General features: G+C 35.2%; 1 protein-coding gene across 1 annotated transcript in view; it reads left to right on the top strand.

Annotated features, from left to right (window-relative positions):
- LOC115301936 (transmembrane protease serine 11C-like) overlaps window positions 1-27,679 on the top strand; it is a 54,710-nt gene that overhangs the window by 4,175 nt on the left and 22,856 nt on the right. The window contains exons 2-5 of the mRNA XM_029951955.1: window positions 4,705-4,823; window positions 11,621-11,739; window positions 17,456-17,523; window positions 21,186-21,349. Coding sequence (XP_029807815.1) covers window positions 4,705-4,823; window positions 11,621-11,739; window positions 17,456-17,523; window positions 21,186-21,349 — 470 coding nt within the window. The remainder of the gene's footprint in view (window positions 1-4,704; window positions 4,824-11,620; window positions 11,740-17,455; window positions 17,524-21,185; window positions 21,350-27,679) is intronic.

The following is a 27,679-nucleotide window of genomic DNA, read 5'->3' on the forward strand; positions in this document are numbered from 1 at the left end:
ACCAGTCATCTATAAGCCAAGAAGAGAGGCCTCAGAAGAAACCAAATCTGCCGACATCTTTATCTCAGACTTCCAGCCTCCAGAACTATGAGAAAATAAATTTCTGTTGTTGAAGCCACCCAGTCTGTGGTCCTTTGTTACATCAGCCCTGGCAAATTCTAGTACTACCAGTATAGTTTCAAACAAATATATAAAGTACATAAAACAAAACTTACATTTTACAGTTCTTACAGTTTAAATTTATTAGTGACCTTATTCATCAGCGTATATCCCTTGCCTAGCACAATGCTTGGCACATAGAAAACACTTAATAAACATGAGTACAATAACAATTTAATTTCTAAAGAGGCATTTCCTCCAATACACATTTTGTGTGCGCCAAAGAAAAACATTTAACAATATTGAAACATGGATCCATTAGAATAAAGTTGCCTCCAATTCACAAATAATTTGATAGCTTATTTTAAAAGCTTTTATTGTTGTTATTCTCTTACTTGGTTCAGCTATTGTTTCCAAATTGTGTATGTCATCTCATGCCTCTAACAACCCTATGAGTCTATGAATAATGATAAATAATCTCCCAGAGTTTTTAAAACTGTTTGGATTAAGGTATTAAAAAGACAGACTTGAACCCTAAAATACTCATAGTTACCTTAAATGTAAGTTATCTAAATATACCAGTACAAGACACATATTGACAAAGTGGATTAAAAAAACATAACCCAATCATATATTGTCTATAGGCAATATAGGCAGAGGCACCTGGGTGTTTCACTCTGTTAAGCATCCAACTTCAGCTTAGGTCACGATCTGATGGTTCATGAGTTCGAACCTCACATCAGAGTCTGCTTCAGATTCTGTTTCTCCATCTTTCTCTCCCCCCAACCCCTGCTCAAGCTCTGGCTTGCTCTCAAAAATAAATAAACATTAAAAAAAATAACAACAATATAGGCCACGAACAATAGCACCAAAAATAATAAAATAACTTAACCAAAGAGGTGAAGATCTGTATTCTGAAAGCTATAAAACACTGATGAAATAAATTGAAAATGACACAAATAAATGGAAATATATTAGATGCTCATGGATTTGGAGAATAAATATTGTTAAAATGTCCATACTACCCAAAGCAATCTACAGATTTAATGCAGTCCCTTTTAAAATACCAACGACATTTTTCACAAAACTAGGACAAATAATCCTAGAATTTGTATGGAACCTCAAAAGACCCTGAATAGCCAAAGCAACCTTGAGAAAGAAAATCAAAGCTGGAGGCATCATAAACCCACATTTTAGATGTACTACAAAGCTGACTAATTGAAACATGGTACTGACACAAATATAAATACATAGATCAGTGGAACCGAATATAGGGCCCCGAAATAAATTATATGGTCAATTGACAAAAATATGTAATGGGAAAAAGACAATCTCTTCAACAAATGGTGCTGGAAAAAATGGCAGCTACATCCAAAATAATGAAACTGGACCACTTTCTTACACCATACACAAAAATAAACTCAAAATGGATTAAGGACCTAAATGTGAGGCCTGAAACCATAAAAATCCTAGAAAAGAGAACAAGCAGTAATGTCTCTGACACTGGCCATAACAACATCTTTCTAGATATGCCTCCTAAGGCAAGGGAAACAAAAGCAAAAATAGACTATTGGGACTATATCAAAATAAAAACTTCTGCATAGTGAAGGAAACAATCAATAAAACTAAAAGGCAACCTGTAGAATGAGACAAAATATTTTCAAGTGACATATCTGATAAAGTGTTAGTATACATCTCAGCAATTTAAAATATTGTTTTAAAGTACTATTGATATATGCAACAACCTGAATGAATTGCCAGAGAATTTTGCAGAGTGAAAAATATCAAAATCTAAAGAGTCGCATTATCGTAGGATTCCAATAATGTAACATTCTTGACATGACAAAATTATCGAAAAGGAGAAGAGACTGGTGGTTGCCAAGGGTTAAGGAAGATAAGCGGACTGAAGGCAAGTGGGTATGGCTATAATAAGGCAACATGAAGGACCCTTGTGATGAAAATGTTAGGTATCTTGATTATATGAGTCTAAATATCCCAATTGTGATACTGTACTATGGTTTTGCAGTTTGTTACCATTGAGGAAAACTTGTAAAATGTACAAAAGATCCCTCTGTATTATTTCTTACAACATGAGTCTAATTGTCACAAAATAAAACATTTAATTAAAAAGTTTTGAAACACAAATACACAAACTTCTCTTCTTCTGAGGTATTCTATAAGACAACTGACCCAGTATCTTCAATAAATCAATGTCATAAAAAATGTTTAAATGAGGGCAGAGTATAGAAGCTGTTCTAGATTTTAAAAGATAAGAAGTATTATAACCAAATGCAATGTGAAGATTTTGATTTGGTTTTTGTCCAACAACAACAAAAAGATTGTAGAAGACATTTTGAGGATGACTAGAGATATTTGAATATGAACTTGGCATAAGAGGCTACTAAGGAATTATTGGTAATTTCATTAGGTATTACAATGGTCATGTTTTTAATACCCTTATTTTATAGAGAAAATAAAATATTTAGGGGTGAATGTCATGATGTGATTATTTTTCTAGAACTACTTAAAAATGTTTCCAAAAACAAATGAAATATTGCAAAATGTTCACAGTTCTTGAATCTATGTGATAGATATATGGAGGTTTATTAAACTGTTCTGTTTTTAGGCATATTCAAAGTTTTCCATGATAAAATACAATTTCTCTTGATCCCATTTCCTTCACCATGTATAGTCCCATATCTATATTACCTTTCTCAGCAATCTTTTAAAGAATGGTCAGTGGTCATTGTCTCCAGTCACTCTACTTTCATTCTCTTTGAAACCACCTCTAACCATTCTCTTCTGCTTCCACTCCTAAAACTTCTTGCATCAAGGTCATCAATTACCTATATAATGCCAGTCCGTTGGTCCATTTTGAGTGCTCATTTGCTCATCCTGAGCTGTTAGAAACATTTGGCACAGTTAATCTTCTTCCTTATCCCTAATACACTTCTTTTGGCTTCCAGGACACCACTTTCTCTTTCTTTTCCTCCCCCACTTTTGGGTTGCCTCTCTCAGTCTCCTTTGCTTGGTCTTCTCCCTAATCTCTCAACAGGATAGTGCTCCAGTGACATGTCCTGGTCTTCTCTATCTATACTTACTCGCTTGGTAATCTCTTCTAGTCTCAGATTCTAACCTAAATGTTGAAGAATTCTAAATTTATATTACTAGCCCCAACCTCTATCTCAAATTCCAGACTTGTATATCCAATCTACATCTCCTTTTGGTTGACTAGGGAATATCTAAAATACAAAATGAATAAATGTGAACTCATAGTCATTTCCTCAAACTTGATAGACTTCCCACTTTAGTTGAGGATAACTCCTTCATCAAGCTAAAGAACTGAAAACTATCTATAATCTCTTTTCTACTCATATTCCACACTAATCCATCTATAACTCCTACCAGCTCTACTCAAAATATATCCAAATTCAAATCCTTTTCATTTTCTCCACCTCTACCACTCTGGTCCAAACCAACATCAAATTGTGCTTGAATTATTATAATCATGTCCCATCTTGTCATTCTGCTTCCATCCTTGCATTCTATAATTTACTTTCCACAAAGCAGTCCGAGAGATCCCATTAAGAAAATGAACAAAGCTGGGACACGTGAGTGGCTCAGTCAGTTAAGTATCTGACTTCAGATCAGGTCATGATGACTGACACGAGTTTGAGCCCTGCATCAGGCTCTGAGCTGTCAGTTCAGAGCCTGGCACCTGCTTTAGATTCTGTGTCTCCTTCTCTCTCTGATCCTTCTCCACTGTGTGCTCTCTCTCTCAAAAATAAACAAACATTTTTTAAAGGAAATTAAATCAGATCATCATACTATTCTGCTCAAAGCCCCCAAACTCACATTTCACTCAGAGAAAAAAATCAAAATTATTACAATGACCCACAAAGCCCTAAATGACCTGGACCTTAAAACATTACAAAATTACACTCTTCTTACTATCCTCATTCACTGAGTCAGCCACAGTGCCCTCCTAACATGCCCTACCAAGCATACCCTTCTCTCATAGTCTTTGCAGAGTTGTTCCATCTGGCTGGGACATTCTTGAAATCTGCATCACCAACATCATTGGTTTCAAGTCTACTCAGATTTTACCTTCTCAGTAGGCCTAAACTGACTACCCTAATACCACATCCTGCCACTATCATCTCACATACACTCCCACATTTCTGATCTTTACCTAGCTATACTTTTCCTATAGCACTTAAGATCTTTCTACCAGTTATATATCTTATTTATTAATCATACTCTTTGTTATCTCTCCTCAGTAAAATGTAATCTCCATAAGGAAAGAGAATTTTGTTCCTGCTACTATACCTAGTCCACAGAACATCTATAAATATTTGCTAAATGAATAGTTAAGTAGTACACTATTCATATTGCTGAAAAATAAGCAGGCCAAATATTATATTTACTAGTTCTACATGTTATTTTTCAGCCTCAGCAGTCCATTGAATCCATTGTTAATGTAAAAGTACATTTTTATACTTAATATCAATTATATATGATATGCTTAATATCATCTATAATTTCTGAGGATGTTCTATACCTTGCTCATATTAACACTTGCTTTTCCCATACCTTTCTGCTCAGAGGAACAGAGCCAAACACAAAAATGAAACTCACAATGTGTGGAAAGATTACCCTGGGAATCTTAATGTTGGTTATTGCTGCAGTAATCATCGGACTCATCATTTACTTTGTCACTGATGGTAAGTAGTCACTGTGTCAGACTGACTAATCACACAGAATTATTGATTTCATTATCTGGGAAATTATGAATTTTGATAATGGAGGAAGGAAAGAAGTCAGACAAGATTATGTAACAGAGAATTTCATAAGTTTAATAGCACTTACTACAAACTGTTTTTTAGTGATCTTTGGCTTAGGGTATTCTAAATGCAGAGATTTAGTGTACTCTTTTTGTAATTCCTGCTAAAGATTTGGGTTCTGGGAATATGCTGCTGAATAAGCCACAGCTCCTACCTCTGTTGAACTTATAACTTTCTGAAGAGAAAATTAATGAGTTAACAAACATAAAAGCCCCTACACTATGGGATTGTAAGCTATCTTATTTCAAAGCCTATAATATTTTCTTCATATAATAGTTTCTTCTTATAAAATTCTTTCTTAAAAGTAGACTATCCCCTACCATTAGGGAATGAAATTTAAAAAGGTCAATACAAATACAAATTTTTATATATTTTGCATATAATAAGAAAAAAATTATGGGATCATGAAGATCCAACTTTCTTAAATACAGAACTTTGTGCCAAATTTGCTGTATGCTGTTCTTGTCACTTTATTTAACCCATTATTTCCTAACTTCTTCAAGAATGAGGACCTTTTTATAGGGAAATAATTTTTTCTACACTCCTACAAAAGAATTATTACTTTGTTGAATAAGATAATAAAGACAACTATAAATTTAGCAATTTTAAAAAAATTAACTTGTATTTAATTAACTACATCTACCTATATCTAAAAATCAGTAATACAGATATGCACAAGAATCATCATTTTTTAAGTCTAGAACAATGCCTGCTGTATACATATTTTTCCCTAGCATCATCTTCTGCTGTCACCATGCCACTCCCTTCTATAATTCATGGCTCATAAATTGGGTACCACTGCTTTAGAATAAGTAGTGTTTTCTGAAAAGGCGCATTTAGGAAAGAAGCTGTCTAGCTAAGTGAACAACTATTTCAGTTTATAAGGTGAAAATAATTTCCAAAGAGACAAATAGAGTTGTATACAGTGGAGTAAAGAAGCCATCTCCTCCAGAAACTGTTCATACTGTGATGCTTCATCTTCCACACACACTCTAGACACAGACTGTGAACACGATCCTTAGTAGATTGTAATGCCAGCTGCTACCACTGCCAGGCCAAGAGTCATAGTCATGGCGTATGCCCATAAATCCTTGAATAAGAGTTGCTCACTCAAGACATAGACACAGAATCTGCTGCCTTTCATCAAAAGTATGAAAGTGCCGGAAACTAGAGAGAAGGAGAGATATTTAAAGAGGTTATCTTTGGAGATAGGTGGGCTGTAAAGTTTTTATACTACTAAAACCTCCCCAATATGTAAATAATAGATGTTTTCCCCCTTACATCAAGCTGAGAGATGAGCTTTGAGAGAGAAACCAATTTCAGAAAAGTTCAGAAAAACCTAGAAGGAAATTAGTTTTAAGTATGTACTAAGTTCCTAGAGCACTAAAGCTAGATGACAAATTCATAATCATTCAAGTAAGGGCCTAGAGGGGTCTACATCAAGTTAATGAAGTGGGAAGGAATAGCAGGATGGGGTAAGTAAAGAGCTTGGCAAGAGGGGAAAAAAACTTTAAATCAAGTTCAAACTTTGATTTATAAATAGACCTGGGTATTTTAACTTCTGAATTGAGACCTTGTTTTGTGGTTTATAGTGACCATAATACTAGTTGTTATAAAGAATTTAAAAACAAAATTCATTTTATTGTTACATACTACAAATTATACTTGTTTGTAATACCAGTATATATATATATATATATATATATATATATATATATATATATATTTTTTTTTTTGTGCATGTGTGTTTGTGTGTGTAAGCACTGTTTGCAATTTATTCTAAAGCAATATTCTATACAGATAAGTTCAGTAGGCCTAGAAGAAACTACCGATGTGAAAATATGGGTTCTAATAAATTTAAGATCTCACTCTTAGAGTTAGTGATATCTATTTCCCAGAAATTATAAACCTTAGTGACTTATACAAACTTCTAAAAAGGAAAAAAAAATCCTAATTAAATACTTCTGCATCAGAATAGGTAAGTTTTTTTAATAGTGTAAGTTTTCTCAAGTCATAATAAGCCTGTGGGAACAAGAATAGAACCTCCTGAGACTGTGTAAAATACTTTGATAGGGCTTATCTTTTTAAAAGTCATTGGTCTTTCACTTTAAGTTTACATACCTGATGCCACAATATCTTGTATGAACTAAAACATTAAATGAATCAGAATGATCCCTTTAAGAAAGCTACATATTTGTCCCTAAATAAACCAAATCTCAATCTTATGAACCAAATTTTATACTTTTTACCCAGATGCTCTGTCATGGCATCATACAGAGACAGCCTTATGATGCTCCTCTTTTGGGAAGCTTTCAGTACCATTTCAGTATTTTTTAGTTCACTATGCCAGACTCCAAACCTGAAAGCAATGAGCCATCTCCTCACAAAAACTGGAAAGGTGGCTGGAAAAACCAAAGCCCACATAAATATTCACTCCAGGATACCTATCTTCTTCTGCTTCCCATGACTCTATATAATGGTGATGTTGTGTCTTCTATTTGGTTAACTTCTTAAGAGATAGATAAACAGATAAGAAAAAAAAGAAAAAAAGCATCTGAAACTACCCAAATTCAATTCAACGAGCATGAATTAAGTGATTACTATGTACTTAGCGGCAAATCCTAGGGTGGGTACTATAACGGAGGAATCGCTGTAATGAAGGAGAGCTGATAGAACATCACACTACTCTTGAATAAAAGTGTTCAGCAGGGTCAGCACAACGAAGGGCCAGAAAGTAAATAGTTTCCTCCTGATGAGCCATTACAGTCTCTATTACAACTACTTGAGTCTACTGCTGTGCTAGAGTTGACAATACATAAATAAATAAATGCAGCGCTTCCCAATAAAACCTTCTTCATAAACACTAAAATTTGAATTTCATATAATTTTCCAATGTCATAAAATATTATTCTTTTGACTTTTCAACTTAAAAAAAAAGTAAAAACCTTTATTTGGTCACGAGTTAGTAGTAGGCTGGATTTCACAGTTTGCTGACCCCTAAGTCAGAGCAATGAATTTTAACCCTGGCTGAACCTTAGAATCACATTAGAAGGAATCTGGCAGAGAGCAACTGAACCAAGAGAATGAAGTTAACATCAGCTGTAATGAGGCAAATTGATATCAGGTGCCTAATATTGGCCAAAGGACACATAATAACTGCTATTTTCTTACTGGTCAGAAAAACAAGTAAATTATAATTTAGATCTACTCATGATAATATCAGTTTTATTCAAATGTCAAGCCATATAAAATGCCTGTTTCCTATAATCTCTAATACTATATTTAAGTAAGCTTTCTTCAGCATTTTGGAGAGCATGTCTCTTCTAATTACTCTTCTTCAGAAATTTCTCAGTTATTCTGGGCCATTAATACCATCCTGGTTAGATATGCATTTTCTTAATCCTATTCCACAAAGAGCTGACAGAACATGCAGAGGAAACCTAAACCCTATTCTCCTTCATCACAGATATCCCAGGACCCACCCCCCTCTCCCATAGGATTCGTGTATGTCCACACCTTCCCAAGTTGATCTGTCACAAAGGGAACATTTTCAGTAGTTGCAGGTCATTAATTCATGGTAGGAATTGCTTAAGGAATATCAGAAGTCTGAATGGAGAGAGGAGAAGTCTACATGGAAAGAGGGCTCTGGGCTATAGGGGAGAGGCAGCTAAACTTGACTGTCATAGGAAAAGAAGTAAATGAAACAAACTTGTTAGGCAGGAACACCAGAGGTATAGAAGTAAATGTCTGCATGTTCTAAAACCATGGCCTTGCAAGGAGGAAAAGTAGGCTTGAGCCCTGACCCAGGAAATAACACTTACCTGAGAAGTTTCCATTTCTGTCCTTTCCTCTTTCTTCACTGGTTTCTTCCTTGGGTGAGATTATGTAGAGAAGTTACACCACATCTTCAGAATATTCCTTTAAAGGCTTTGGCACAGTCCCCTCACCTGCTACCCCCACAGCCAGACAGAAGGGCCTTGAAATACAAGAAAGGCCCCTTTTGGCCTTTCATCTCAGGAGAGGTTCAGAAATAATAAGGTCCTACATGGAGTCTCTCCTTGCCTATCTTCTGGGAACTTCCCTTCCCCCAGATGCTCAAAATTCTCCTACAGCATGGATAATACAGGCTCTACTGACCTGCCCCCACCAAATTCAGGTAAAACAGACCCTGTTACCTCCCCTTGAATCAAAGCCTGAACTCATATACTCGGCAACCCTCATACTTGACCCTGACCTCACCTTAAGATCACCTGGAGTACTTATTTACGACATTGATGCTCCCACCCAGAACAGACAGACTGTGAGAGAGGGCACAAGTGATGAGAGTTCTTAAAACTCCACCTGTGATCCTAAGTAGAAACCTAGGCCTAGCCGCTTACCCAGCCAAGGCTGGCTTCTCAAGCTTTATTGTGCATAAAAATCACTTGAGCGGATGTTAACCAGACTTACTGTGGTGATATAAACACATACATATATACATGATATATAAAAATGCATATCTATATTTTATATACACAATATATGTATATATTTATATTTGATATACATATATCAAATCATTATGTTGTACACCTGAAACTAATATAATGTTATATGTCAATTACATCTCAGTTTTTAAAAATCACTAGGAAATTTAAAACATGTTTAAAAAAAAATACAGAGGTGAATCAGTCAGGATCTAGTCCTCCTTGGAGCCCTTAATCCTAGCTCAGAGTGTATCCTGGATTATTTGAAAAATATGAATCTTCTGGGAAGGAAAAGAACAATGGAAATAACACTTAGAAGAAATTTTAGGTCATAAATGTCTTTTGTTGCTCAAGATCTGGGTTACATTTGAAGGAAAGGAGCTAATTTTTTACTATGATTGTTTGTTCTTCCGAATACCAACAGTAACACTCAGTTTACCACTCTACCTTCTAATTAAGGGTTTGGTGTCTTACATGATACCAGAGGTAGACAATGGCTTTCCTCTTTAGTGTGTGAAATTCACTTAGTAGTTCAAGAAGTTAATATAACCTAACATTGCCTCAATGCCATAGATTCTCAACCTTGATATTCTAACAGAAAAATATGAAGTCGTAGAGTATTTATGAATAAAAATATATAACAACAAAAATACTATGGTCTTCAGAATTTTCTCTTCCAGCTTTATTGAGATATAGTTGACACATAATTTTGTGTAGCTGAAGGTTTACAATGAATTGATTTGATACACCATATTGAATTAAAACGATTATCACCATACACATACATTATTTCAGATGTTTCATTGTTAGTGTATAGAAGCACAACTGCTTTCTGTATGTTGATTTTGTATCTGGCAAATTTACAGAACTTGATTAGTTCTAATACTTTTTTCTGAAATCTATAAAATTTTCTATATCACAACATCTGCAAATGATGACAGTCTTATCTCTTCCTTTCCAATATGGTTGCCTTTTCTTTCTTTCTCTTGCCTGATTGCTCTGGCTATAACTACTTGTACTGTGTTGGATAAAAGTAAAGAGAATGGGCATCCTTGCCTTACTCCTGACCTTATAGGAAAAGCTCTGAACCTCTCACCAGGAGGTATGATGTTGGCTATGATTTGCCATATATGGCTTTTATTATTTGAGGTATGTTTCTTCTAGTCCCTATGTGATGAATGTTTTTACAAAATGAGAGAACGTTGTACTACATTTTGTCAAATGATTTTTTCCTCATCTATTGAGACTACCATGATTTTTTATTTTTCTTCTATTAATGCATTGTTTCACATTTATTGATTTGTGTATATTATGTCATCCTAGCATCCCAAGGATAAATCTCATTTGATTATGATATATGATCTCCTCAATGTATTGTTAAATTCAGTTAACTAGTATTTTTTTGAGGATATTTCCACCTATACTTATCAGGGATGTTAGTCTCCAGTTTTCTTTTCTCGTGGTGTCCTTACCTGGCTTTTGCGTCAGAGTAATGTTGGCTTCATAAAATGAGTTTGGAAGTATTCCCTCTTCTTCAATTTTTGGAAGAGTTTGAGCTCTCTTTCTCTGTCTCTCTCCTCTCATTGTGCCCTACTAGTCTATGGAATAGAGAGGTACAATAGGACCTGAGAAAAGCTGAAAGAAAAAAAATTCATTTAGACTGTATTTGATGTATTAAAATGCATAGTCCAGTTTATCACTCAACTCTGCTTTACTTTTCTATAGTTTTAAGTTTGATTTCTTTCTTCTATTTACGTAATTTGCAGTGCTTACAAGTCATGCTTCATTTTACTTTCTCCTTTATTCATTTTCATTTTCTAGGTGCTTCACAAATGATAAAACCTAGGACTCTGTTGATTTCCTCAATTGTAATCTGTAAAGAGCACAAAAACTAAGATAATTAGCTATGCTTTGATATCATTTCTCATAGTAACAGATCTATCTCAGATGACCCAAACTTGAAAGCTGGCACATTAAAATTTTACATAAAAAATTCTGAATACATCTTTGGGTAAGGTTATAGAGCTAGGTAATGTTAATAAACATTGCTCTGTCAGAGTTATTTTTAACAATTACTAGGAATCAAAACTATTTAAATCTTGAGTTACATGCAGCTTAATCAGAATATTAAATTTCACATGATTCTCTTAAGAATGAAAGTAGTTACATGATGAATGAAGTGAGAACAACTTTTTTCTCTCTCCTTTCCAGCAAAGACACCTTTCTACTATCATATCAGCTTTAAAGTCAATAATATTGACTATGACAGCAAGTTTGAAAAACCATATTCACAAGAATATATGGACCTAAATAAAAAGATAGTATCTTTGGTAAGTTGAAATTTTTTTCTGTGCATTGCCCTTTTAAATGTGTTCCTAGAAGTGCCAGAATTCTAATAATAACCTTCCAAGTTGGAAATGATTGATAATATCATACTATTTCTTACTACTACTTAGTTCTAGATTAAGACAGTCCTTTCACTAAGTCAGTCAGAAAACATGTACAGGGAAAAAAAATGTAAAAGGGACATATTTAGAAAACAGTAAGAAATGCCTGACACATCAGAGATAGTCAATGAATATTTCTAATATATTAAAAAATGAATAAAATATATCCTACCTCCAAGATACCTGAAAAAGACATGTTGTTTCTGATCCTAAACTAAGAAGTCCTTCATGGAAGAATGGCCAGTGTAGAAGAGAACATATAGCCCAAAATAAAGATCATCTTGTATCTCCTCAGTGTGGAAAAAAAAAATTTAAGTGTCTATTTAAGAATGTGCTTTAAGTTAACCTTTAGTCTTGACTTACTCCTTGGTCATAAGCTTCCTCTATCATAGATCACTCTGATTAGCTCAAGTAAATCTACCAAACAAACCAAAACCTGCCAAAAGCAGTAATGGCATTATTCACCTCTCATTTCTTTGAGTGCATTCCTGACCAGGACATCTTTGATCTAACTGAACCTTATAGTCTTTCCATAACATCCCACTACCTCCAATTTTCTGATAAATTCAGTCTTTAAAACTCTTGGTATACTTTTACCATTATACCAAGGATTAGTATATAGAAAATGGAGAAAGAAAATTCCCACTTTTCCTGTACCTTAATGATAAAAAGGAAATAACAAAAGAGCAATATAATACAATGGTTAAGAATCAGCCTTGGACTTGGAGTCCTTGTTCAATTCTAAGTTTAGCTATTTACCAACTACATAAACTTAAACAAATCATTTAATCTCCTCACATCTCAGTTTCTTCAACTAAAAATATATGACAAATATCTACGTCATAGAATTGTTATAGGCATCATATAAGATGAAATACATCATCATCTTAGCAAAAGTTCTATTAATCTGTAAGCTCTTAAAAAAAGATAGCCTAAAAAATACCTAAAGCAGAGCATCATTAATATCCTTAATAAGTTGTAAACATAACGAAGTTAATATATAACTTTAAAATAATTCCAATTATACTCAAACTAAGAAACGCATCTTTTCTTCTATACACTTAGGTTAGCTCATTCAAATCAATTAACCTATGTTTATCTCAAAATGAATATTCTAACATTATTGGATTTTACCAATTATCATAGCATATGGTCACTTAGCCACCAACCCTGATACCTTGCTTCAGGCTCCTTTAGCAATCCTCATTCTCAATTTTTAACTCCTTTGTATTTTTTTAATGTTTGTTTTTGGGAGAGAGAGATAGAGCACAAGCAGGGGAAGGGCAGAGAGAAAGGGAGACACAGAATCCGAAACAGGCTAGGCTCCAACCTGTTAACACAGAGCCTGACATGGGTCTCAAACCCAGGAACCATGAGATCATAACCTGAGCTAAAGCCAGACACTTTTCCAACTGAGTCAACGAAGAACCCCAACACATCTGTATTAAAACAGTCACCAGGGGTACCTGGGTAGCTCAGTCAGTTGCGCTTCCAATGATTTCAGCTTAGCTTATGACCTCACAGTTCATGAAATTGAGCCTTCATCCTGCTGACAGAACAGAGCCTGCTTGGGATTCTCTCCCTCTCTTTCTGCTCTTTCCCCATCCTCTGTTCACTCTCTCTCTCAAAATAAATAAATAAACTTTATTTTCAAAATAAAGTAAGTAAATAAATAAAATAATCACCAGATAGTTCTCATACTTTTCCTTCTACATGGGTCAAAGTGCCTGCTTTCACACACCTTTCTGTTCTCACTTAATACAATGATGCTCTGTGTGTTATAATTATTACTTACACAGCATTCATAAGCACAACACTGGTGATAAGAGCACAAAATAGAGCTGTGAATCATTCATCAAACTCGCCTTAGTCATTATTATAATACCTACAACATGTTCATCTTCTTGTGATTTTCATTAAATAATTCTTGTAATCTTAGACTCTAAAAAGAAGGAAAAAATTTGATAAAGAGAGCTGCTGCTTTACCAAGTATGGTAGTCTTTTACCTACAGAGACTAGGCCTGCATAGGGAATATTTTCATGTTTTGGATATGTGGTTTTCCAGCAGACAACTCAAGAAGAAATCTCTATGTCATTTCCTATTTTTTGTAGATCTCTAGCAGATACGATGCCCTATTACAGTGAATAGAAATTCTAAAGATTAGAGTGAGGCAGTATCTTAACAATAATCATTAGCTTTACTAAACATCAGTATTGGCCTAAGGCCTTTATGCATTAATTTCTTTACTCCTCACAACATACCCATTTTCTATATGAGGAACCTGAGGCACTAAAAGGTTAACTTATTCAGGGAAAGTATGCTTCCCACCTTCTTTATGACTTTTCTGTGCTATAATTGAAGAGCATGCAAACATAAAATCTTGAGCACATTTCAGATTATATCAATGTCACATGGCCGCCAAATGTTAAAAATGTTTAAACAAATTCTTTGTGGTTTTCATATATAAGGAGTCAGATTATATATGACCAAAATGATATCTGATATGTGTGAGGTACCAAAACTATCCATATAAAACAGGGCAGTCATGCTCATACATCAAACCACTTGTCCAAGATCGGGGCATCTTTTGTCACTACAAACCAGGGCATTTGTCAAATGAATTTTTTGCTAAGTTAATGTAAATCTTGCATAAGCATATGTACCTCTATGCATATGCCTCTCACCCAGGTTCTCCTCATCACATTTTATTAATTATTCCTTTAAAGTGGCCTAGCCTGACTTCCAAGGCAAGATTGCTGATTAAAAACAAGTATTTATCTTTCATTCCCTCCTCAAATCTCACTGGAATGACAGAAGAAAAATGAAAACAACTAATGTGTCTTACAATGACAGGAATATTGCCACTGATGCACTGAAAGTGTGAAAAGTTTCTGGAAGATAAAAATTAGAGCTCTCCTTAAGAGTAAAATCTTAGCAGTATAGTTGTTGACAAATTCACAACCTCCTGAAGATAAAATATGGGCCTTCAAAAAGCAGGTCTTCCCAAAGAAAGTTTAGAAAATAATCTAAAATCAGAGACAGTAAAGATTATAAAAGAAGTGAGTAATTAATTAATTTAAGGACATAAGGTGTTATAAATTAGTCAAAGGACTGGAATGAGCACTCAACTAGAAGTCCATACTAATTCAGCTAGAAAAAGAAAAAGAAGTGATTTGAGTATATTGAAAAGAATGGTGGGAAAAAGTCATTATTTACAAACAACATTACTATATCTATTATTCTTTCCAGTAATAGAGTTTTGTAAAGTGGCCCAATGAGGGCCTTGAACCATGAGATCATGACCTGAGCCAAAATCAACTGTCGGATGCGTAACTGCCTGAGCCACCCATGCACCCTGAAACATCTTTTTAAATTGACCTCCTAAACTTTTTAACTTGAAAATTATTTTTTTTAGTACCAGATAGTCTTTTTGCTGTGCTTGGGTGTACTCTTACATAGGCTTTTTTCCCCCCTGCCATTGTTCAGGGTGCTGTTTCCTCCAGAAGTTCTATTTTGTGGAGTATCTAATCTGTTTTATTTCCTTTCTTTGAATGCTGGGCTCCTTTATTTACATTATCATTTTTCTTTGTTGGCTCACTGGGGCCACGGTCTTTTTATTTCAGGAAGTCCTACAAATTCTACAAGTCTTATAAATCCATCTTGGCTTCTGTGGGGCCATGAAAATCCACTCACCTGGTCCAATGTCAGCTTTATCCCTGGTTATCCACAAATTTCTGTTGGCCAAGCTCTTCCCGGGGCCTGTTGCAATTTTCTACTTACACAGGACTCTCAGACTACTCTCTAGGTCTTTCCTTGGAACCTCCCCTGGTAGAGAAAGGTCTTCATCACCTCCCTGCTTCCAGGGCCCCCATAAAACCCCCTTCTACTTGGTCCCAGGAGAGACAGGTGTATTGGAATTAGGAATAGAAGAGAAATGTGGCATTGTTTAATTACCATTTTGCCAGGATTCCTTCATTAATTATACTTAGAGATAACACCTAAACTCCTTACCATGGCCAATAAGGCTGTCTGTAATCTCAACTTATACAATGTCCCTTGTTCACTTTACTGAAGTCACAACAATTTTTTCTACCCCTCAAACATACCAATCTCATTCTTATCTAGGACTTATAGCACCTGGTTTTCTCTCCACCTAAAATAATCTTCTCCCCTGGATTCTCAACCTTTCACCTTCCAAGTCTCACCCAAAGGTCACCCCTTCTAAAAAGACTTATTGAAAAAAATAAATAAATAAAAATAAAATAAAATAAAAGGACTTATTGGATCATTCAAATATTGTCCCCTGAATCACTCTGTTGCATTACTTTATTTTATATTCTTTTCATTGTCTAACACTATCTCAAATTGTCATATTTATATATTTATTTCTTGGTCAACTTATTATCTGTTTACTGAATTTTCAAGTATGAATCTACTCTGTTTATAGTTTTATTTCAATAGATATCTACTGAATAAATGGACACATCCCAATCACTTTGGAACAAAAGGAAAAGTATAAATTAAATCTTTGCAATGCCGATAATGAGGCACCGATATTGACGGCCTGTCTTTTCCAAAGTAAAAGCCGTAAACAGTGAAATTTGTTGCTGAGTGCCTTGTGAAGGTCATGCTGTGGGAAATCACTTATTAGGTTAAAATCAGGAACAATTAAGAAAATGATTCTTACATAAAATTTCTGAGAGATTTTTACATATCCTGCTTCAAACCTGTGAGCAGCATGTACTTGAAGCAGCAGGGAAAATGGTCTGTAGCCCAGCCATGAAAGGTGGCCCATAGTTAAAAACAAAGAAAGAAAAGAAATAAGTATCTCATCTGTGGGCACATTTCTGTTAGTTTTTATGGCATTGTTGTTCAATAAAAAGCTGAACATGGAGGGGTGTGGTTCCTGGGTGGCTCAGTCGGTTAAGCGTCCGACTTCATCCCAGGTCATGATCTCACAGTTTGTGGGTTCAAGCCCCACTTCTGTCTCTGTGCTGACAGCTCAGAGCCTGGAGCCTGCTTCTGATTCAGTGTGCCCCTCTGTCTCTGCCCCTCCTCTGTTCATGCTCTTTCTCCCTCTGTCTCTCAAAAATAAATAAACATTTAAAAAATTCTTTTAAAGCTGAACATGAAAAACAATCTATATCAGTTGGTCCTCTGAACTCACCTCTTCAAAAAAAGTACTGTATTCTGCCCTATCATACTACTGCTAGGAAATAAATATTCTTGCCTTTACCTTATCACATAATTTATTGATTTGAAGACATTTGTCAATAAACCTACCTAATATAAAGATAATTTTCAAAAAGATATGTTTAACATACATTGCATCTTTTTCTTAAATGGGTCATGATTTAGGGAAATTTTAACATTATGTATTCAATGATATTAAGGATTTATTAATTACTAGCATGAAGTTAATAATAAAATAAAACCAATTTAGCCATTTAATGGTAACTTGTGAAGTTGAGTGATGGGTATACAGGGTTCATTACATTCTTTTGTTTGCTATTGTATATGTTTAGAGTTCTCCACAATAAAAAATTAAATTTTTTTAAAAAGAAAACATAAGTACTTATTCATTTTACTTTTTAACAGATAAATGAAACCTTTCATGGATCTAAACTGAGAAGACAGTATGTCAAATCTCACGTTGTCCAAGTAAGGTATGTAAAATATCCCAAGAGGCACAGAGCAAAAAATTCTGTCCTTTACCTTCATGTCTTATACTCACCAGAATAAATTTTTTGGTACGAATTGAAAGTTTGAAATAAATTTTAGTTTGATTCTTCAAAACTACTAGCATTTTCAAATGTGAAAAAAGGTATTCAAGATCTTTTGGAAAATTATTCAACCAGAACCAAGAATTCCAAATGATTATGAGTCTCAGGTAAAGGCTGAATGAGTTTGTCTTTTATTTGAAGGCACAAGGTCAAAAAGCAAATCTAACATCAGGAGATGATTTCAGCAGAGGTAAAGAATGGGTAAGATAAGAGAGCCACAGAATACTTGACCCAGGAGGGGGAAACTAGTAGATATGAGCCAAATCTAGCTTAAAGTCATGGATTAAGTATAAAAGTTGGGAAATATCATATAAAAGACATAATTTTCAGGATGTGTTGAAAAATAAAATCTGTAATCTGAAATTACAAGGCCTATATTCCTATGTGGTAATAATGCACTGAAACTGAGACCACACACCGGTAACTCCCAATGCTCCCATGATGTGTGTCCTTGCACCCAATCAGCCTCACTATTCCCCATTACCTACTGGCCCCTCTAGCAGCAATGTTTATCCAAACACTGGTGAGACACAGATAACCTAGGAACAGTTAACTTGCTATAGATATGAAAAAATAGTGATTCCAAGTGCAAATTAAAAAGTTCACCACATCCTCGTCAGGCTCATATGCTTTGGAATCTACCTCTCCCTAAAACTAGAACGTTTTCTGTTTAGTTTTCCCAGTTTATTTTTAAATGATCCATGCTCTTAACCAGTAGCCCCCCAAGACTTTCTTGATATTAAATCATTTAACCTGATAAGAACCGTGTATAATATGTACAGATTAGTTTCTTATTTTACAGATAAGAATACTGAATCAAAGGTAGTTTGATTTCCCAAGGTCACACATTTAATAAATAATAAAGCTGTATTTTGAACCCAAGTAGTCATATCTAAATTACTGAACCAACTTCAGCTTTTGCTCCTGCTCCGTGACAATTCATTCTCCATGCAGCAATCAGAGTGAATTTGAAAGGCACAACATCCTCCTACTTAATATCCCCTGACAGTCCCTCATAAATTCCAAATTCCTTATAGAGTCCACATGATCCTCCTTCATCTGGCCTTGCCTCTCTCTGACTTCACTTCATAACTTGCATGAAAAAAGGACTATAGCGTTTTTAAAGGCTAGGGTAATGGGGATATCTTAGGTCATCTCTGTTTGCTACTTGGCTTTGCCCTAGGAAAAGTAAAGTTCTCATATTGTCATGACAGGAGGTAGTATTACAACTTGGAGTAAGTAAAGTGCTACCAAAGTTAGGCCTCCACCTGCCTCACAGAAACTGAGAAGTAGAGTCTCTATCTCTTTTGATGATTACATTTCAAAGAGATGGACTTCAGGTCCTTGAGAAAGACATTTCTGAGGCTGTTAAACTGCAAGACGCTTTTAAAAGATTTGTGTACAGTTCAAAGAGGCAGAGAAAGAATTTATAACTTTTTTAAAGTAAATGCTCTATAAGGAAAGGGATATTGGGCTCTAGAGTCAGAAAACTGAGGGAAGTATTAAGTATGCCTTGGTCAGAACCTTTGTACATGATGTTTCTTCTTTCTGGGACATTCCTCCCCCATTTCTTCTCATGACTTACTCCTTCTTGTCAATGGGATCTCACCTCAAAGAGGCCTTACCTAAAGCTGTCTAAAATGTTCTCATCTCTAACCTTCAAGTCATTGCTCTGTCTCCTTCATAGAACTCATTTTGAAGATTATTTTATTTCTTCATTTCCCTGTTTGTCTGTCTCAGTAGCATGAAAGCAGGCACCTGTGGTCTTATTTGTTCATAGCTGAAGTAGCTCTGGTCTGTGAACCTGTCTGATATATTGCTTGGACAATATACATTTGTTGAATGAATGAATTGAAACTTCAGGAATGGAAAGGAAAATACTGTGGCAAATAATTAAAGGCATTCGTCATATAAAGCTAAAGATTATTTTATGAGTCAAGAGAAGGTAACATCAAAATAACTTTTAGTTCATGTTTTTGGTAGAAAAGAGGATCATATGACTCTTGATGATGTCAGATTAAGAATCCATGTCCGTATTTAGTTTAGGTTTAGATTATTATTTGACCCAGGAAAAAAGTTCACAGTGACATCCATGGTTTGACAAAATTTTTTAAATAAACAAAGCAATATAATATGGCCTTGTCTATTCCATGAGAAATAAAGGGTTTGTCTCTACAAATCACACAAGAAAAACTACCACTGCACCTGCATAAAAGCAAAAGAACTGAGAAAACTTAATAAATCAACATACAACTTAAATGCTTAATACTGTACAAAAGAAAATTAAAAGAATACATGTATAGTGCTGAAAGGAAGAGCATTTTGGTATACTTATATCCTAAAACAGCAAATAATAAGGAGTGATATAGAAGTTAGCAAATCTATTATTTAGAATTATCCTATAAAAATATGATTGAAATAATAAAGCTGTATAATTACTCAGAATATCTTGCATCTTAGCCATTGTTTCTGTTTTGTTCATGAATATTATAAATATTTGTAAGTGAATGTTTTCAAGATCTCTCTTGAGTCACATACTTTGAGGTTGTGGATTTTAAAATACACAAATATAGAGAAATGCCTGGGAAGAGGGGAGGAGGCACAGAAACGGAGAATAGAGCAGAACAGACATCCCACCAAGTCAGTAACAATACCCCCCTTTTAAAATCTTTAACTCCTTATAAGGATCAGTTTCTGAGGGGCGCCTGGGTGGCTCAGTCGGTTAAGCCTCCGGCTTCGGCTCAGGTCAGATCTCACGTTCGTGGGTTCGAGCCCCACGTCAGGCTCTGTGCTAACAGCTAGCTCAGAGCCTGGAGCCTGCTTCCAGTTCTGTGTCTCCTTCTCTCTCTGCCCCTCCCCCTCTCATGCTCTGTCTCTCTCTGTATTAAAAATAAATAAAATATTAAAAAAAACTTCCGATTTATTCATTTGCATCTTCAAGTCAAAATTACAAATAAAACAAATCCAGACTAATGTGTTTGCTCAGTCATGATTTCCAACAGATGAGAGAGAACTGGCCCACCCTTGCAAATTGTGCCTCCACCAAAAACCAAACAAACAAACAAACAACACTCAAGATAATAAATCTTGCCTGTTATGTTTCAGTTTGTTGTTTGCTATTGGTCCTATGTACCAAGTCCATGGTGGATTTCTGATACAAAGATATATTTATATTAATAAATATCTTGCACAGTACTGAGATCTTAAAAATGCCTCATATATATAAACTTATATGGTATGTACAATAGTCCAGTAAATACTACTATCCCCATTACAGAGATGAAGAAATTTGTAAGTGCAGAGAATGCCAACAGCTTGCTGTAGTAAGAATTGGCAGATGGTGAATCTAGAATACAAAGTCAGTTCCCTGAGTCTAAATCACACTCTCTTATTGTTCACCATGTCCATAAAGTGGCATTTCCAATCACTTGAAAGTGGAATAACTTCCAGAAGCTCTGCTTAACAAAATTATACAATGACTCCTCTAAGAATGATTGAGGCTCAGTAATAAAAGTATAATTTATTTGTCTGTTTCTGTTCTGCAGCCGAGCCCAAGGGAAAGTGATAATACATGCTGTGCTGAAATTTAAATCCTGTTTTAAAAATAATGCTGAAAAATTCCGGGATAGGATTAAAACCATTTTATATCAGAAGCTAAAGGGCAAAACTGGCTCTTTATATATAGATTCTTCTTCATTTAAATTTTCAGGTAAGCTTTTTTATGTATGGTATAGAATGATTTTCATCATTTAATTTTAATATGGTGTTCTGTTATAAAAATGAAAACAACACTTCTCACCTTAAACCTAATTTGATATGCAATGATTATTTTTTTTAACCACTGTTAAAGTGATCAAGGCCCATGTTAATCAATTTCTTGATATAATATCATTCTTGTAGTCTTTGAATTAAGCCTTACTTGGTATGTTGTAGACTCTAGGTCTGGAGTTCTCTCTTGTCCAGCAAGAGAGCAGGACACAGGATTGAAATGCGAGAGAGGCTAATGTCCAGGAGGAGACGAGAGCCCCAAGTAAGGGTCCTTGCTCCATTTTTATTAGGATCAGAAGGCTTACAAGGGTGATGTATGCGCATGAAGAGACAATGAAGGTGCAAACACTAACTCACAGGCATAGGGGAAAGGGGGTTTTGAAGGTTTGCTGTGTTAGGAGTTTGGGTCAATACAAAACAAAACCTTCGCACTGGGCAGATGGTTGTTTACAGCAGGCATGAGGCACCACTTATGTCTACCTAAACTGGCCTACAGGACAAGAAAGACAGAGCATGCTACCTCAGGGTTAACAGGGCACCTTTCTTCCGCTAATTAGCTCCGCTCAGCACAACTTCACTCTGCTGCGGTCCATAGTTCTGTTTACCTGCTTACCTATTTTGGTCCTTCCTTCTTGTGAAAGCAGCTTTCCGCTATTGTAGTAAATTGGGGGCATTTCTGCCCTGAATACCTAATCTTGTTTACCTAATCTTGGATGTTTTCTATCCTGAGATTCCTATGCCTATACTTTTGTCCTATACTGGGGGCCTTTGCCCTTTTTACCTAATCTTGTTTACCTAATCCTGGAGGCATTCATCCTGTGGCTTTCTATTTCTTCATGCCTTGTTAACCCACTGGTGCCAGCTCAGGGAATTCCTAACTATTCCCCACAATGATAGAGTTTAAAAAAAAAGTAGTCGGGGCCTCAAATAACATTTCCTTACAAAACAAGGCAGCCTTAAACTTTTAATGGCTTGTTCTGTGGGTCATGATTTCTCCCTCAGTTCTTTTTGATATCTCAAGAATCTAGACTCCCACACTGCAGAAATGAGTTTGAATCTCTTTAACATCAAACCTACTTCCTGATAGGCCTTTAATGGACTTTGTCTCTCTCACTTTTATGTACAATCTAATTCCATTTTTTATTTGTTTTAATTCCAGTATAGTTAACATACAGTGTTATACTAGTTTCAGGTGTGCAATTGCACAACCTAATTCTTATTTTTGATCACCAGACAGTATTGTGAAAGACAGCTTCTAAAAGGCAGGGACTTCCTTCATTCCCAGGATAATGAATGTCTCTCTGGTCTTAATAAAAGGACAGCCAACACTCAGCACAGCTAAGCTCAGCTATCAGTTCTCAACTACAACAAATTTGTCCAAGGGCAGAAAAGTATCCCTGCCCCTACAGGAGGGACTAAAAGGATGAAGTGTTTGTGAAAAAATAAATCTAGGCCAAGGGTTCATTTGCATAGAACATCAAAAGGATCAAAAAGCAAAACCTGAACATGCTTCTCTCAGATAAGAAGTCATCATGTTGTTGAAATGAGACTCTCCTCAGGTTATTAGATGCTTTCTCTTAGAACCTTCCTTCTCACACGGTTTATCCTATGTGTGGTGACCTCGAATGAACAGAGAGAAATAAAGCAGATCTGCAATTTAGTGAAAAAACAATCTGGCTTCTCTTTCTAAGTTTCAAGTCAATCATCCCAAATTAAAAAACCAATTAAACTGTGCCCTCTGTTTTAACATCAACAAAGAAAGCATGCAAGTCCATATCTAACTTAAAGAATCACTGAGAGAGGTTGAAATCAAATATTATGAGATATTAGTTCTAATAGACAATTATGAGTTACTTGTACAAATACTTTGCTAGGCACTGAGGAAACTTGAAAGAGAAAAAGGGTATTGTTCCTATCAGCAAAAGCCCTGTAAAATAAATAATTACACATACAAGTTTGTACATTTAAGCTCACACTGATTTCATATATATGAAAGGCATAATTGGTGTCATTATGACACAAATATTTTAAGCTTATCCAGTATAAACAGTGTGATGTGGATTGGACCTAATGCTGTCATCAGCTGGTAAAATCAAACAGTGATTGCAAATTGCTGAATGAGAATAGTTGAAAATTGTTTTTGCCAACAACATGCCTCAAGCCCCAGTCCACTGGTCTGTAAGCCCTCATCATCACGTATGGGCAGTGATCCCAGTAGAGGAGAGGTTCCTTTAACACAGGTCTGAGAGAAGCTGGTTCCTTTCCTTCAGAGTACTTTCCAGGTTCTGATTACATATTCACTAAAATGATTATTTGATTACTGACCATCTCTTCTGTCAGATAATCTCCATGAGAGTAGAGGTCATGTGCTTGTTTGCTCACCATCACATCTTCAAGCCTACGCAGGGGCTGGCATACAGCGGCAAGTGATCGTTGGGTGAACTGATGAATCCCCCATTATCAAAGCTGCAACTGGAAACCAGAGTAGGAGAGAATATATGTTACCTCTCTTATCTAAGGTTCCACAAAGAGTTAAGACCTAACAAAAATGATGTGAGTACCTGTTTTCAGTTCTTTACGGATGATGTATAGTATGATTCCAGACTCATAAAAGAGAACTTCAGGTAGATAAAGAGGAGTAAGAGTACACTTATCTTGATGGACACTGAGTAATGTGTAGAATTGTGTCATTACATTGTATACCTGAAACTAATATAACAATTCATGTTAATTATATTTCAGTATTAAAAGGCGGGTTCATTCATTTCATAAAAATGAAAACTCCCCATGGTGTTAGAGCTTAATTCTCTTCTAGAATCTTAATTAAGGAGGCTTGATAGCAAATGTGGCACATGTAGGCTACTAGTAGACACTGCCCCTCCCAGGTTTAGGATGAAAAGAATGCTTCAATTATTGAAAGCCAAGAACACAATGTTTAATTTAATTTATTATTCCAGTCATTCTTGAATTCTATGAAAAAAGGCATTTTACTACCTTCCAAGTACCTAACAATCAATATTTATGGATTATATTCTTCAGTGAGAGAGAATGTTTTCTCCATCAATTCTAAACTCAAGAGATCAAAGATTTTTAAGTTGGTTAGTATAAAACTAGAAAAATCATTAATGGCATAGTTTTCCCCTGCCCATGAAAGAATTGATTCCTAAAAAATCTCTTAGAAGGAAAATTCCTTGACCTAATACCATTGGCTTCAAAGGGAAAAAATTGTATGCATTCCCAAATCCCTGAATTTATATTCACTTATGCTTAACTGCTATCACATACCTTTGTGATAACTTCAATAGTTAAATTGGTTAGCACAGCCAATTTTTCTTTATTACTTATTTTTATAAAATGACTACTTCCATGATCTTGTTATTTTTTAGTTTAATAACCAAAAAGTACATATGATATTTAATGTTTATATAATTTAAAATTTAATGCGCAAAAAAGGGAAAAAAGAAAACAAGTAAAACAATGTAAGTGATATCTCACTATGATGCACTTGACTATCACTGCCATAAACTATCACACCAAAAGCTAAGATAAAAATGTAACACTAGACTAGATGTACCAACTACACAACTACAAGAATGACCACATGGTGGCTCTCTCCTAAAAGCCCAGAAGGAAAAATTCAAGTCATTCCTTGTAAATGGGAAGAAGTGTCTCATAAGCATTTTAAATGAAACGCTTTATAAAGTTAAATGCTCATAACTTTAATGAGCATATTTAAAAATAATAATCATTTCTACAAAAAATGCCTTATACATACTGGTACCCTTAATTATCTATTGAATAAGTCTGAAAATATTTTAAATACTTATACTAAATCATAATTGTTTAAAGTAAGAACTCAAATTATGTGGAAATAATAGAGAGAATAATAACAGAACTTCATATACATGGATGACAGTCCAGGCTTACTATTAAGAGTTTTACGAGAAGAGAGAAGCTCCGGCCTACCACGCGGCTGGCCAGCACTGAGATATGGATGATGATGTTAGTTAAACACATTTCTTTTATGTGGTTTGATCCTGAGACAATGCATGGCTCCCTTGGTACTATGATTTAAGGAACTGAACTAACCAATCATTCTTTGATAAATCCTAGAGGACTTTTCTAAGAGCATACTATTGTCCTTTCTTAACCAAGAGCCAATCTTAAGCTCTATAAACCTATTTTATGAATGAAAGTTTTCTTAAAATATTCTAACTAGTGTAAGACTTTAACCATTTAAAATTCCTTGGAAGTCTTCTAAAAAGGCAAACCTTCCTAAGAGTTCCTATTTTATCTTTTTAATAAAATACAAGTCTCTTTAAAATTAATTTTTTCAAAAATCTTTCTCAAACTTTCCACCTACTTTTCTGACATCACTATGGACATTCATTAATATATAGTGGATATTGGGGCACCTGGGTGGCTCAGGTCACGATCTCGTGGTTCATGGGTTTGAGCCCCACACCAGACTCTGTGCTGACAGCTCAGAGCCTGGAACCTGCTTGGGATTCTGTGTATCCCTCTCTCTCTCTCTCTCTCTCTCTGCTCCTCTCCCACATGTGCACATGCTCTCTTTCTCTCTTTCTCAAAAATGAATAAATGTTAAAAAAAGAAACATCAAATATATATTTTTAATTGTATATAGTATAGACATTGTAGTGCCCTCAGAACATTTAAGGAAAGGTAGGGTTATTGATGCCTTCAACAAATGATCCTAAGTTTTCAGCTCTCATAGTTGTTCTTTATATTTTATTTCTTTCCTATACTTCAATATCAAGCAAAGTTCCTGCTGTCTATGTTCTTTCTTCTACCTTCCCCAAATTCATTTTAAATATTTCACAGTAACTTATACAAAAAATTAGAAAAGCAAATAGCCTTTGTTTGTTTGTTTGTTTTGAGAGAGAGCAGAGGAGGCGCAGAGAGAGAGGGAGAGAGAGAATCCCAAGCAGTCTACGCTGTCAGCATGGAACTTGACACAAGGCACCATCTCATGTACCAGGAGATTACGACCAAGAAAAGCAAATAGCCTTTGAATGAGGGTATTTGGGGGTCTCCTTAATTAATTATATATGTTCTAGTGAGTTATTCTTTTTATGTAACTTTTGGCTCCTCAGACACCATAATTTCCTGATTCTTGACTTTATTCCAGAGAAAACGTTGCTAAGTCTCCTGAGAAACATGGAACATTATTCCTGCTGGTATCTCAAAAGGTCTTCCAATAAAACAAGATGTTTAATTAAAATAGTATTTATTTAAGTAATTTTAAAACGCAACCTTGAGCTTAGAGTTTGAATTATACAATACTGAACAGCACAACTATGTATTAGACACACCCGGAACACAGACATGTCCCAACTGATGTCCAACATCATCCATCTGAGGTTGGGATGGATTTTTGTGACAATTTTGTGTGGCAATGTTACTGAACCACAGGATGCCTAGGTATCTGGTTAAGCATTGTTTCTGGGTGTATCCGTGAGGATGTTTACAGACAATATTAGCATTTGAATTGGTGGACAGTGTAAAGTTGATTGCCTTCTCCAATGTGGGTGAGCATAATCCAACCTATTAAAGGCCTGAATAAGATAAAAAGATAAAGGGTAAATTAATTCTCTTTCTATGCCTGACAGTTGAGCTAGAACATTGGTTTTTCTCCTGCCTTTGCACTGGAATTTACACCTTTGGCAGTCTATTTCTCAGGCCTTTATATTTTCAGAACTAAATGAACCAATCAATCTTTGAACTGGAATTACACCACTGCTTTTGGGGGTGTCTAGATGGAAGATCACAGGACTTCTCAGCCTTCATAATTGCCTGTGAGCCAATTCCTCCTAATACACGAATGAATGAATGAATGAATGAATGAATGACTTAACGAACGAATGAATGAACAAAAACTTTTATTTCTCTAGAGGACTCTAATATAACTTTCCAGGGCACACTGCCAATCACCAGCAAGCCCCAATTATCTCACGTTTTAAATAGGCTTTCATACAGCATGCTTGCCTCACATAATCCTAAGAGGACAACTGTTCATGTAGCAAGACTAAAGCCCTTGTCTCCCTTCAAGTTTGATTAGCTTTCTTTAATTTCCCAAGAACCTAAGCCTTTGAAGTCACTGCACTCATGCCCAGCCTGAGTGAGTAATAACATAATCAAAATTAAGAGTGATTAATTTTAGGCTAAAGAATTCCATTTTGGAAGAGAGAGAGAGAAAGAGAGAAAGAGTTCCACTTTTGGGGCACCTGGGTGGCTCAATTGGTTAACGTCT

Source organism: Suricata suricatta, chromosome 1 (genome assembly GCF_006229205.1).
Source record: "Suricata suricatta isolate VVHF042 chromosome 1, meerkat_22Aug2017_6uvM2_HiC, whole genome shotgun sequence".
NCBI lineage: Eukaryota > Metazoa > Chordata > Mammalia > Carnivora > Herpestidae > Suricata > Suricata suricatta.